The 13,317-nt window shown below is 38.9% G+C and overlaps 1 protein-coding gene across 1 annotated transcript; it reads left to right on the top strand.

Moving 5' to 3' along the window:
* Nucleotides 1-9,193: 9,193 nt before the first annotated feature.
* Nucleotides 9,194-11,103, top strand: LOC139042603 (ferritin heavy chain-like). The gene has a single exon (XM_070501756.1). It carries the CDS (start codon nt 10,555-10,557, stop codon nt 11,101-11,103), a length of 549 nt encoding a protein of 182 aa, XP_070357857.1. The 5' UTR covers nt 9,194-10,554.
* The last annotated feature ends 2,214 nt before the right edge of the window (nt 11,104-13,317 follow it).

Here is a 13,317-nt window from a genome sequence, read left to right on the forward strand (position 1 = left end):
GCTTGGGGGAGAAAAAGGAAAAATAAAATCTTTAAAAGAAGTAGAAGTGCTGAATCATATGGTAGTTCTATTTTTAAATTCTTTGGAACCTCCGTTCTCTTTTCCATAACGGCTGTACCAATTTACATTCCCATCAACAGTGCACAAGGGTTCTCTTTTCTCCAATCCTTGCCAGCACCTGCCATCTTTTGTCTGCCTTTGTGATCTGATGACTTTTTGTGGTGGTACGCTTTGATTCCTTTCTCCTAATCTTTTTTTATATCCTCTAAAGGTTTTGATTTTATGGTTACCATGAAGCTTACATAAAAGGTCTTCTAATTATAACATCCTACTTTAAGCTGGTAACAACTTAACTTTGATAGCATACCAAAACCCTATACTTTTACTTCTCTCCCCCTCACATTTTCAGTTATTGATGTTAGAATTTACATCTTTTTTATATTATGCATCTAATAACAAATTATTGTAATTATAGTTATTTTAGTACTTTTGTTTTCTATCTTTTATATTAGAGTTGAAAGTGATTTACATACCACCATTACAATATTAGAGATCTAACTTTGACTATACGTTTACTTTTACTGGTGAGCTTTGTATATTCATGTTTTTATGTTGTTAATTAGAATCTTTTCACTTCATCTTGAAGAACTCTCTTTAGCATTTCTTGTAAGGCAGATCTAGTGATGACGAACTCTTCCAGCTTTTGTTTCTTTGGGAAATTCTTTATCTCCTCCCTAATTTCTATAGGACAGCTTTGCCAGGTATAGTATTTGTGGTTGGGCAGGTTTTTTCCCCAATATTTTGAATGTATCATCCCACTCTCTCCTGGACTGCAAAGTTTCTGCTGATAAATCTATTCACAGAAGATTATAGGGGAGGCACTTTTTTATGTGACAAATCTCTTTTCTCTTGGCGTTTTCAAAATTCTCTTTCTCTGACTTTTGACAGTTTAATTATATTGTGTCTTGGTGTAGCCCTATTTGGGATTATTCTGAATTCTTTGTCCAGACAGTTCACAGATCTACATTTCTTTAGGATCAGTTCTTGGACCTTTATTAGTTTCCTTTGTTGATGTAATGTTTTTGATTCTTCACGATCCTCATATCCTTACACTGGCATCTGCACATTTGAGCAAGTGTTCTCTTCTTCCAGGATTTATAAGTTTCATTTGGCAAGGAAGGACCATCACCAGTCATCTCAGCCTGAAGTTCTGAACAGGCCAACTGGTACCATCCATGGGCAAGTGGTGCTTACTGTCGGGGTCTTTGTTTGGATGAGGTCACTGCCCATGCTCTGAGGTCCAAAGGGCCCGCTGGCTGGGCTCCATAGTCAAGTGGGTCTGTCATCTGGTCTCCACGGCCAGGTGGGGCCAGTGACTGGGCTCTGCAATTTCCTCTAGTCAAGCAAGGTCACTGGCTGTGTTCCTCAGTTGGGCGGTGCTGCTGGCTGGACTCTGAATTTAGGCAGGGCAGCATGCTGGGCTTTGAAATTGGGCAAGCCACTGGCTGTGCTCTACATTTGGGTGGGTTTTGCTGTCTGGGCTTCTTGCCTGGGCAAGGCTGCAGGCTGTGCTCGGCTATCCAGCAGGGCTATATGCTGGGCTCCACAGCCACGTGGAGGTAGGTTGGGTTCCAAGACTTTGCAGGGTCACTGTTTGGGCTTCCTGGTTGGGCAAGCCCAGAAGCTATGTTCTGCAGTTGGATGCCCTGCTGGCTCACCACTCTGCCTGTGTAGGGCTACAGGATGGGCTCCATGGCTGGGCTGGACTGCTTGCTTAGGATCCAATCTGGGTAGACCTGCCAATGTGCTCCCCGGCTAGATGAGACCACTGGCTCCACTCCACAGGTGGGCAGAACTGTTGGCTGTGCTCTCTGATAGGGCACCACTGCCATCTGGTACACAGTCCACCAAGATCCACCTGCTGGTTGCTGTGAGCCCCACCCTCCTTCTTGATTTCTACCTGATCCCAGGTGGTCTAGCCCTCCTGATTCTTCCAGTGTTCCCCATGAGACAGGATAGAAGTGGGCCTTGCAAGAAGCTTCCCAGAATGCTGGGGAACCTGGATGTTCACATTGAGGTCTCTCTTCCCCACTGGAGAACCCTCTCGGTGTGACTTTCTGCCGGCCTGGAGGAGGGGCTCTGTGGTCAAAGTGAAACTGCTCTTCTTATACTTCTGATGTTGTTTTTCTCAGTTTTTGTGGTCCAAGGTGGGTTCTTCAGCCTCACTCCCAGGTTCTGAGATTTTCCAAAGGCATTCTTGTCTGTGGATAGTTGCTAGTTGGTCTTTCTGTGAGGAAAACTAATGCTGGGAACCTCCTATTCAACTATCTTGTTGATTTCACTCTCCCAACCAGACTCTCTTTCTAGCATCCAGGGGGAAGTAGTAACTTCTAAAACTCACTCAAATCTACCAGACATTGCACATTTACAGTTTTTCCTTCATTGCCTTAAATAAAAATATATTTAGCTTTGTGAACTATCATATTTTTCACAATACAGTACAGAACACCAGTACCAGTGTTTAGTGGATCTGTATTCAATAGAGTAAAGTAAGATGTGTACTCTTTAAATAATTTAAAATATGTACTACTTTACTACTATACTATCTTATTACCACAATCCAAATTAAGGTCCAAATTTTAGCTAACATTAACATTAGCTATCAAAGCCTGATATGTACATACAAACGCATGCATTCAATACACATGTACACTGCATGGCTTTCTAAGATGCTATTGAAGCTATCACAAAGTGTGAATTAAGATGTTATTTTATTAAAAAAAGTTCTAATATTATATTACCTGTTTTCTTGTGTTCATTTGACCCAACAGCTCTCCTTTGCAACAGGATAATCTGAGGATGCTCTACATCATCCAGCTATGAAGTAGTTTTATAAAACCAGGTGTCCCATACAGACACTTACTCCAATGACCTGCTTTAATTCAGAATGTAACCCAACCAAATATATTTAATAGCGTGGCTAGGAAAATCACCACCATGGTTTATAAAACAGTGTCTCTGGAGAAAAGGAAGCGGACTCTTGGCTCTGCACAGAATCTTATTATTCCTATTTCCATTTCCCCCTCCTACATTGATAACAACTGATTAAACTGAATATGTTTTTTCATCTTGTAGCTGCAATCTCTATACACAAACTGATTAACTGAAATACCTACATTAATGTGATCAATATATTTGTCAATCTATAATGATGTAGGAGTTGATTTTCATAATTTTGGGAGTTGAGCACCTTGATTCATTCATAAACTATTATCTTTTTTCTAAATATTAGGGATTATTAATGTGGAAAAGAAAAAAGAATTAAGGGGGAAGGGCCACATAGAGAAAATTGATTTCCCTGCAGCATAATTAAGGAATACATTTGATTAAGGACCAAAGTGATGATGCAGGAGGGAATAAAAGCATTGATAATTGATAGAGATCTAGTGAAATAGGAAAGCAATTGTAAATAGACTATTTTGAACACAAAACTGACAATTCCAGTTACCATTACTGTTTTTAGTCCTTGACAGTTAAGATCTGAGGAATGATAAGCAATGTTTCAATAGCTGCATGTACTAGAAAATAATATTGCCTGCCACCAGAAGTTGCTCTCAGCACAGCTCTCCCCAAGCCAGCGACTTGAGCACATAGACAATCAAAGTGAGGAGTATTATCCTTCAAGAATTCTTTCCAGTAGTTCTCTTCCCCTCAATTTCCAGTTTCTACTGCCTCTTCCCTTTCTAATGGGATGCTTTTGGCCTCATCAAGTCCACCAGTCACTCCACAACACATCTTCAATTCATGTCCTGTAAAGGAATGCTAGGTTAGGTATCTGCACATAATCCCTCTTCAGGTATATGTATATACTGGATACATTCATATTACTGCCAATTGTTTAGAAGAATCAGCACTTTTCCAGCAGGAGAAAATTAAGGGATAACATTACTAATGGAGAATGGAGTTATACAGCCGACAGCATTTGACAGATTATTATTTTTTTTATTGCGGTAACAGTGGTTTATAACATTATGTAAATTTCAGATGTACATCATTATATATTTCGATTTCTGTGTAGATTACATCATGTTCACCACCCAACGACTAATTACAATCCATCACCACAGACATGTGCCTAGTCACCCCTTTCGCCCTCCTCCCTCCCCCCTTTCCCCCCGGTAACCACCAATCCAATCTTTGTTTCTGTGTGTTTGTTTATTGTTGTTTTTATCTTCGACTCATGAGTGAGATCATATGGTATTTGACTTTCTTCCTCTGATTTATTTCACTTTGCACAGTGCCCTCATGGTCCATCCACGTTGTCAGAAATAGCCGGATTTCATCGTTTCTTATGGCTGAGTAGTATTCTATTCTGTATGTATACCACATCTTCTTTATCCATTTGTCCCTTGATGGAGACCTTGGTTGCTTGCAAGTCTTGGCTATTGTGAATAATACTGCGATGAACATGGAGGTGCATGTATCTTTACGCCTTCGTGTTTTCGTGTTCTTTGGATAACTAACCAGCAGTGGAATAGCTGGATCATATGGTAAATCTATTTTTAATTGTTTGAGGAATCTCCATCCTGTTTTCCATAGTGGCTGGACCACTTTGCACTCCCACCAGCGGCGTATAAGGGTTCCCTTCTCTCCACATCTTCTCCAACACTTATTGTTTCCTGTCTTGTTAATGATAGACATTCTGACAGATTATTAATGAGCCTTTCCTCATGGGTTGTTTGTCGTGTAAGAAATCAGAACTTAAGAGTGCCATCTGCATTAGCAAAAGTGAAATGGCAATAATCTTTCTACGTAAAGAATATATCCCGAACCATTGATTCGCTTTATGATAAATGAGGTTTAAAATCATTTGGGAAGAAAGCAACAAAATGTCAGTATTTCCTAGAAATTTGAAACTCTCTAAATATGTTTAACTGACCTTAAATATTCAGAGATGTATTCAGAAAATGGCAAAAGCCTTCAAGAAAATAACTCAAGAGGACATTGTTTATTTTTAATGTATGAGCAAGAATTGGAGAATGAAAACGTCAGAGGGAAGGCAATAAGTGTGAATAATACACAGAAAACACTTTACAAACCTTCTACTTGAGAAATTGTGTTTTTTAACACTGGCTGGTTGAGGTAATTATCATATTTTTATGAAAGAGGCTTATCAGCAAATAAGCCACTGAGAGTGTGGAAGAAAAGTTTAGAAAATTAAAAAGTGAGAGCACATTACTCACGTCAAATTATGAAGAATAATGATCACATTAAATACGTTTATTCTATTAACACTCTGGGTTAACGTTATAGCAAGGTATAGAATCACAGGAACATTTTACAAGGATTATACTTTTTTCCTAACTTGACTGGAAAAACTTACAGTTGATTTTAGTGAAACAAAATATCAGCTTCAACCAAGGAATTCTGGATCTTTAGGTTAACTAACATAATTCCACCAAATATATTTTCCCTAAACATAGTTGCTATGTAGGAAAAGGGGTGAGAACCAGCAATTTCTGTATCTGTGACAACAGAAGTAAAGATCTCAAACAAAACATCATTGAATACATATGAATATTTCAAAGTAAAGATATTAATATATATTCTAATATCAACCCATTAGCAGCTAATTTTTCATTGGTCATATAAGCATTCTGTCAGTGAACAAAGTGAACCTAAACAGACTCTTGGGCCCCTGAGATTAAAGTCAATGTCTGTTGCAATCATTCAGCACAAAGCTGGACACGCATCATGTCCTAAATAGTTATTGATTAAATATTTGGCATGTCCCTGCCATTCTAACTCAATGTTCTCTATCTGTATCTGTGAATTCCATGGATCCGTTCTTGTGTTTACATCTAAATGAAAAATTACCGGACGCATTTTCAGGATTATCTTGATCTCTTTATAGCTCAATACAACCACACAGATACAGTGTCCACATTTGCATGTGGGTTTTGAGTTACACTGAGTGTGATTGCTGCTAGATTGGCATGTCCTGGTGTAAAAATGACAATCGTCCCATGTCCATCCTTATGGTCCTATTGATTTATTTTACCAGCTGCAAAGACTAAAATTTCCTTTCAAAGTGATGACTGGAATATGAAAAGTAGTTTGATAGAACAACACTTCAGCACCTTCACTTATGAAAGGTATTGAGATTTTAATGATACTTCACGAAATCAACAAACAACATCAGAATAAATTATCACTTGACTTTTCACAAATTAATAAAAAAGAACATGGACAGACAGTATTTAAGTGATGGCTTCCACTACCTGAAAGCAGTTTCAACAGCCTCTTCCCTATGAACCCTCTTCATATGAATCATCATATGAGCTAAAGCGTGTCAATCATTTCAGTCAAGAAGAATGTATATTGAGCACGGCACACTCAAAAGAAAACTTGCATCTTGGCAACTAGATCTATTCTCAGCGAGAAGTAATTGTGTTTAAGGCAAAAAGCGTAATCTGATGCCTAATTGGAATTTCTTAATTTTAATTTTATTAGTTTTATAGTTGTATCTGCATATACTTATAAATTGTTAGTTTCACAGTTATAAACGCATGCCCTTAAGCATAGAGATTTTTATACCTGGCTTTACGTTTATGCATTTTAAGTAAAATTATGATAGTAATTTGTCACCATTGGGTGTCTTTGATTTTTTTCTCCTTCTAAAGGAAACAGTTTAAATACACATTCAACATCTCTCCCATTCATTGCTTTAATTTGGAGAAATAACGAGACTAAAGCTTTTAATGGACCACTCAATACTTTAATTCATATTTTTGAGCCCCTTCTATGTGAAATTTAGCATCAAACAAGTTAAACAGTCTTTGGACTAAAGGACCTCATGGTCCAGCCAAATTTTCCAAACTATCTAGAGAGGAATCCTGTTCAGAGTGTCACTCTCTGCTTTACAAGATGTGTACTTGAGCATGTTACATCCTCTCTAATTTACAATTTCTTTGTCTGTAAAATATGGGTGATAACAATAAAAGTTAACTCAGAGGGTATCTGTAATGAGATAATGTAGAGTGAACAGCTCAAAGACAGATAATATTGATTTTGACTTGATAGATAATATTGATTTTGGATTGATATATCACTTTTCATGACCCCTCATTAAATGATTAATTTATACATATGCATGCACACACACACACACACACATACATATATGGAGAGTGAGATAAGCCACCAACTGCTGCTACTCATGGTCCACTTCCTTATGAATACATCATCAAGCCTAGCGCATGCACTAATTTTTAAAGATGGGATTACATGGAACATTGAACAGCACTCCGCTGCAAAAAAAATGCAAATGTGAGGAGTTTATAGAACAAGTTTTTGTGTTAGGATGAATAAAAATACCTGGCATATAATAGATGTTCCGTAGAAATATACTGAATGAATGAGAGATAATCACTGACACTGAGTCAGAACTTATTGCCTAATATCAGTTGTGTAACTGTTAGTTCTGTAACAGGTTTAAATGATGAAGGGAACTGAAAGTCAAAAGAGTTTTTACAGATTATATAACTAGATTTTTTATTTGATGACCTGAATTTATTATAAATAATACTGTGATGGTTAATTTTATATGTCAACTTGACTGGGCCAGGGGCTAGCCAGATATTTAGTCAAATCTTATTCCGTGTGTGCCTGTGAGGGTGGTTTTCCATGAGATTAACATTTGAAACAGTAGACTGAGTAAAGCAGGCTGCTCTCCTGAATGTGGGTGAGCGTCACACAATCAATTGAAGGCCTGAATAGAACAAAAATGCTGACCCTCCTCTGAGGAAGAGGGAACTCTTCCTGCTGGACTGCCTTCAAGCTGGGACACTGGTTTTTTCCTGCCTTCAACTTGAACTTCCTGGGTCTCCAGCCTGCTGGCCTTTGGGCTGGACCCACACCATCGGCATTCCTGGGTCTCAAGTTTGCTCCTTACAGATTTGGGGACTTGTCAGCTTTCATAATCACATGAACCAATTCCATATAGATAGATAGATAGATAGATAGATAGATAGATAGATAGATAGATAGATGTATATATGGTTCACTTCCTGTTCGTTCTGTTATTCTGGTGAACCATGACTAACACTGATATAATACAAACATTGACCACAAACATTTCAAAGAAATCTTTATCTTATAGTCCTATATTCATATTTTTAAAAAACATGATCTACTCTGAAGTTTTCTCATTCTATGTTTATATATAGTTTTATATTTCTCACGAAAGAAAAACTGAATGGAATGCTTTGCTTATATATATGTATATTTTCTTCATGGAAATCTGAGGTCCCAGCTCATGCTTGCTTATTGATTTCCCTCAGAAAAGTTAGTTTTTAAACCTTGGGTTTCTCTCAGTTATAATAAATATTTTACCATTACTTTCTTCCCTAGGAGGTAATGATGAGGGATGAAATATCTGAGAAACACCATTATCATTCCTTAGTATACACATAACCATTCAATAGTCTTATTATTTCAAGTATTTGAAGTGTAAAATTGTAGGTAGAAATTAATTATTAAATAATCTTGGGAAATACTGAGAAAATGCTCTACAACATCAAGACTCCTACTTAAATAGATTCTTACAATCAAGTCTAAATTGAAATCTCCCAAGGAAACTTTGAAAGTCTACAATTACATTAAGACTCAACACTGGTGTTAAGAAAACACAGAACACAACATTATCTCACTCAGAAACTGACCACGTAATTCTCTTCCATCTCTAGTGTGTGATTTTATCATTAAAATCAACTTATGAAATAGACACTGTTGTTATTTTATTTCTTTACAGAATCAGCAATTAAATGTCTCTAGAACTGTTTAAATAAGTTTACATCATGACATTTGATATGTGATCCTTTTCTTTCTTCATAAACTCTGATCATAAAATAGGATAAGCTTCCAAAAGAGAAACAGAGACCAAAAAAGGTGCATTAATCAAAGCTATGGGATTAAATCTTTATGTGAAATTAGGCATTTTATCCTAACTTTACCTGAGAGTACTTATAATATTCTGTCATTCTGTCTTATAACTTGAGAACACAGACCACATTTGATTCTTCTGCACATCTCAAGAATCAAACACAGCGTCTGACACATATTTGGAGTATATGAATGGTTGTTGAATTAATGCACAAATTAATTATAAATACCTAGGTTGATCTTCTGTCTCCCACTATAATATCCTTGAATTCTATGAACATATTTCGTCTTTTTTATTTCCATGCACATGTGTAATATCTTGTATGTATTTACTTGAGACAATAAGGGGGAAAAATGGTAGTTTTTTTGTTTTGTTTTGTTTTTGTCTGCTTCTCCACTAGAATACAACACTAAGGAAACAGAGACTTTGTTTCTCTTTGTTACTCATATATGCCCAAATCCTAGACCAGCGCCTGGGCCATAGCAGGTAATCAATAAGTATTTGTTGAATGAATTAATGAATGAAGGAAAGGCCATTTGAGATCAGTGGTATTCCCTACCACGGTGGCTCATTCCATACAACATAATTGGGCTTACAAAGAGACTTGTTGAGTGTCAGCGAAAGAACAAATGAGGTTGGAGGGAATGAATACATCCCCGTGGGTAAGTGCTTTCTCTAAGAATGCACCTAAACCTTTTGTTTTCTGCCAGAGAAAAGGGAAGTGTGTACGTAGCCAAGAGGAAGGTAATTGACAAGCCAGGTGAAGGGGGAGAGCAAATCTAGGATATCAGCGATGAGATCATTGAATCTGTCCTACCGGGCTCCAGACAGGGCAGAAGGAACGTGCTTCTAGGACTGTGCTGAAAGATTAAGAGATGAGAGAATAAAGGGAGTGAAGAACAAGCTCAGAAAGAGTGAAAGACGGAGAGGTGGAAAGATTCACTGAGGCTCTAGAGGTGGTGCTCTCCTGTCAGAGGAGCGTGAACTAGACCATGACTAGAAAGAGAAAAGCGGAGGTCACTGGACTTACTAAGTCTAGGAACCGAGTGAGGAGGCTATCAGAAGTGTCATCAGTATGGATGTTGAAATCACTGATTTATCTAACATTCAAATAAAACTGTGCGATATTAAACATAACTAATGAGACCTCAAAAGCACTATATTTAATGAAACAATCACATTAGGACAATATTCAATTAAGCTGCTCAAAGAAATCATGCAAATGATTAACTTAAGATGCTTGCATCTATATTCATGAATAAAGTTTTAAAATATCATATAGTGCTGACGCTTAGCACACAGTCTCCCGGATTCATCCAAGCCCTGATCCAACCTAGAACACCACGCTTGAGCCCCTCCCAGCTACCCCGCCCACCGTAAAGTAATATAACATAACGTAACGTGACACAATGTGACGTGACGCAACGTAACGTAACGTAACGTAAAACGGATCTCCCCCACCTCCGTAAAATAACGGACACTCCCAATTTGGTGTGACGCCATTTTGGTCGCGAGCCAGAACTGCCACTGAGCCAGAGCTCACCCAACGGCGCCTTCATCACCTACTCTGGGAACACCTTGAGGTCGCCTTCGCCTTCGCGCCTCCAGCCATGGCGACCGCGCAGCCCTCGCAGGTGCTCCAGAACTACCACCCCGACTGCGAGGCCGCCATCAACGGCCAGATCTGCCTGGAGCTGTACGCCTCCTACGTGTACATGTCGATGGCCTACTACTTCGACAGGGCCGACGTGGCCCTGAAGCACTTCTTCCAGCTGTTCCTGCAGCAGTCGCGCCAGAAGAGGGAGCACGCCGAGAGGCTGATGCAGCTGCAGAACCAGCGCGGAGGCCGCCTCCGCCTTGGCGACATCAAGAAGCCAGACCGCGACGACTGGGAGAGCGGCCTGAAGGCCATGGAGTGTGCGCTCCAGCTGGAGAAGAACGTCAACCAGAGCCTGCTCGATCTGCACCAGCTGGCCACTGACAAGGCGGATCCCCATCTGTGCCACTTCCTGGAGAGTCACCTCCTGCTCGAGGAAGTCAAGTCCATGAAGGAGTTGGGGGACCATCTCACCAACCTGCTCAAGATGGGGGCCCCAGCAGACGGCCTGGCAGAGTACCTCTTCGACAAGCTCACCCTGGGGGACGGCAGTAACAACTGAGTTTGGACTGCTTTCCCCAGAGCCACAGGGTGACTTCCCCTGATCACCATACCGAGCATGCATATTGCAATATTGCCCTTGCAAAACGTTCACTTTTTTTTTCTTCCAGTTTTGCCATTTCTTCCAATACAGTTATGTGGTTCCTAAATAAATAAAGCTCTGTCCTTGATTTCATGTGTGCAGATCTCATCTTTTAAGTTTTAAGTCAGGTATCCAGGAGTCTCTCCGCCCACCCATGTCCCATCCACATGCAGCTCGGGATCTCTGTGGATGGAGGGAGAAGGTATTCCATGGGACCCTGGGAAACACAAAATCAATCTTCCCCTCATAAACAAAGTGGGGGTGTGGGGTGGCTGGTCTGGGACCCTGGTGAATGTGGGTACCTGTGCATGGTAAAAGCCTAAAGACGTGGCCTGAAAATCACAATTGTGATTCCCCAATTGCCTCTGGGGAAGGAGTGAAGGGAATGGGATTGGGCAGGGATTAAAACAAAGGGTTCTTAAATTTTACCTGAAATTTTTTTGATTAATAAAATATGCAAATATTATTGCTTGTTAATGTTAACTAGATAGCAAAGTGGAGACCCCAAAAGCCAGCTTGGCAGACTATCTCTTTGACAAGCTCACCCTGGGCAACAGTGATAATGGTAACTGAGCCTTAGGCTGACTTTCCCATAGACACGGGAGTGACTTCCCAGGTCACCGAGCTGGACCTGCATATTGCCCTTACAAAACATCCAAATATTGTTTTTTCCTTCAATTGTCCCCTTTCTTCCATTAAAGTACCATGGTACCCAAAACCCCAAATTACATCAATAGAAGGAGTGAAAAATATAATGTCAAGGCTGAAAGTCAAATTTGTGATATTGACTATAACGTACAATAATTCTCCCTGAGTGTTGTCAGTGACTCTGGCTGCTTAGAAGAATGTAGAGGGGTCAGGAGAGTTGAAGCTGGGAGACAAGTTAGGAGATAATGTAGCTAGTCCAGAAGAGAGATGACGGTAGCTGGAACTGTGGTGGTGACAGAGGAAATGAAGAGACCTAGACAAATTCCAGATGCATTTGCATGAATCAAGAAGATTTGCTCATGGACCAGAGGTGAGAAATGGGAAATGAAAATAATCTCGGTTCTGGTGTTTGGACTTGAACACCTGGGTTGATGGTAGTGCTATTTCTTAGTCTGGGGATTTTGCCAGGGGCACATCTGGGGAGGAAGGGTGGGAAACGCATGGCATGTAAAATCTGAGATGCCTATTAGTGTCATTCAGATAGCTGAAAAAAATGCATCTGGAGTTCAAGTGGGATGTCAGGTTTGGAAACATGGGAGGCATTGTGACAGGATAAGCTCACCAGAAAGAGAGTTTAGGGAGATTGTGGCACAGCCACCCCCAAGCGTAGGGCAGCTAACGTTTAGAGAATAAAAAAAAATTAAAAAACATGAAAGACTCTAAATAGATATACTGGGGCAAATACTAAGCCAAAGAAGGCTGGTATAACTAAATTACTATCCGAGAGATTTTTAAGACAAAAACATATTTAGGAGTATTAAGTGTTTTTACTTAATGATAAATAATTCATTAGGAAAATAAAATTATTCTGAACCTATGTATATCTAATAATGGAGCCTCAACATAAATAATGCAAAGTTTGAAAAAATGGATCACAGAAATTGATAAATTCATACTTCTCTCAGAAATTGACGGATGAGACAGACTTAAATTTAATAGAAAAAGATGATTTGAATAATAAAATTAGTAAAATTGACCTTAAAAAACATAAATAGAACTCTGAACCCCCAAAACTGAGGGGATGTAAGTTATTATTAAGCATACAAGGAACACTTAAAAAGCTGACCATGTGCTAGGCCACAAGAAACACAAAAAACCCCACACAGGGCAAATTCTCTAAACAAAAGGCAATAAAAGTAAAAATAAATATGCAAAAAACAGTCTCAAACACCAAAACACTTGGAAACTAAAAGCACTCACATAAATATTTTATGGATAAAATAAAAACCCTAAGGTAAATGATAAAATATTAAGAACTAAATATAAAAACAAAAATAATACATATTTAAATGTCAGGATGATGTTAAAGCAAGTCTTTAGAGAGAAATTTATAGCATTAAATGAATGTATTAGAGAATAAGAAGGATTAAAACTTAATAAAATGAGCTTTCAAAACAAGAGTTAAAAGAATAATAATGGACTAAA

Source organism: Equus asinus, chromosome X (genome assembly GCF_041296235.1).
Source record: "Equus asinus isolate D_3611 breed Donkey chromosome X, EquAss-T2T_v2, whole genome shotgun sequence".
Classification (NCBI taxonomy): Eukaryota; Metazoa; Chordata; class Mammalia; order Perissodactyla; family Equidae; genus Equus; species Equus asinus.

Excerpts from the sequence above, each read along its gene's own strand:
- LOC139042603 (XM_070501756.1), top strand. The coding sequence starts at position 10,555 with ATGGCGACCGCGCAGCCCTCGCAGGTGCTCCAGAACTACCACCCCGAC.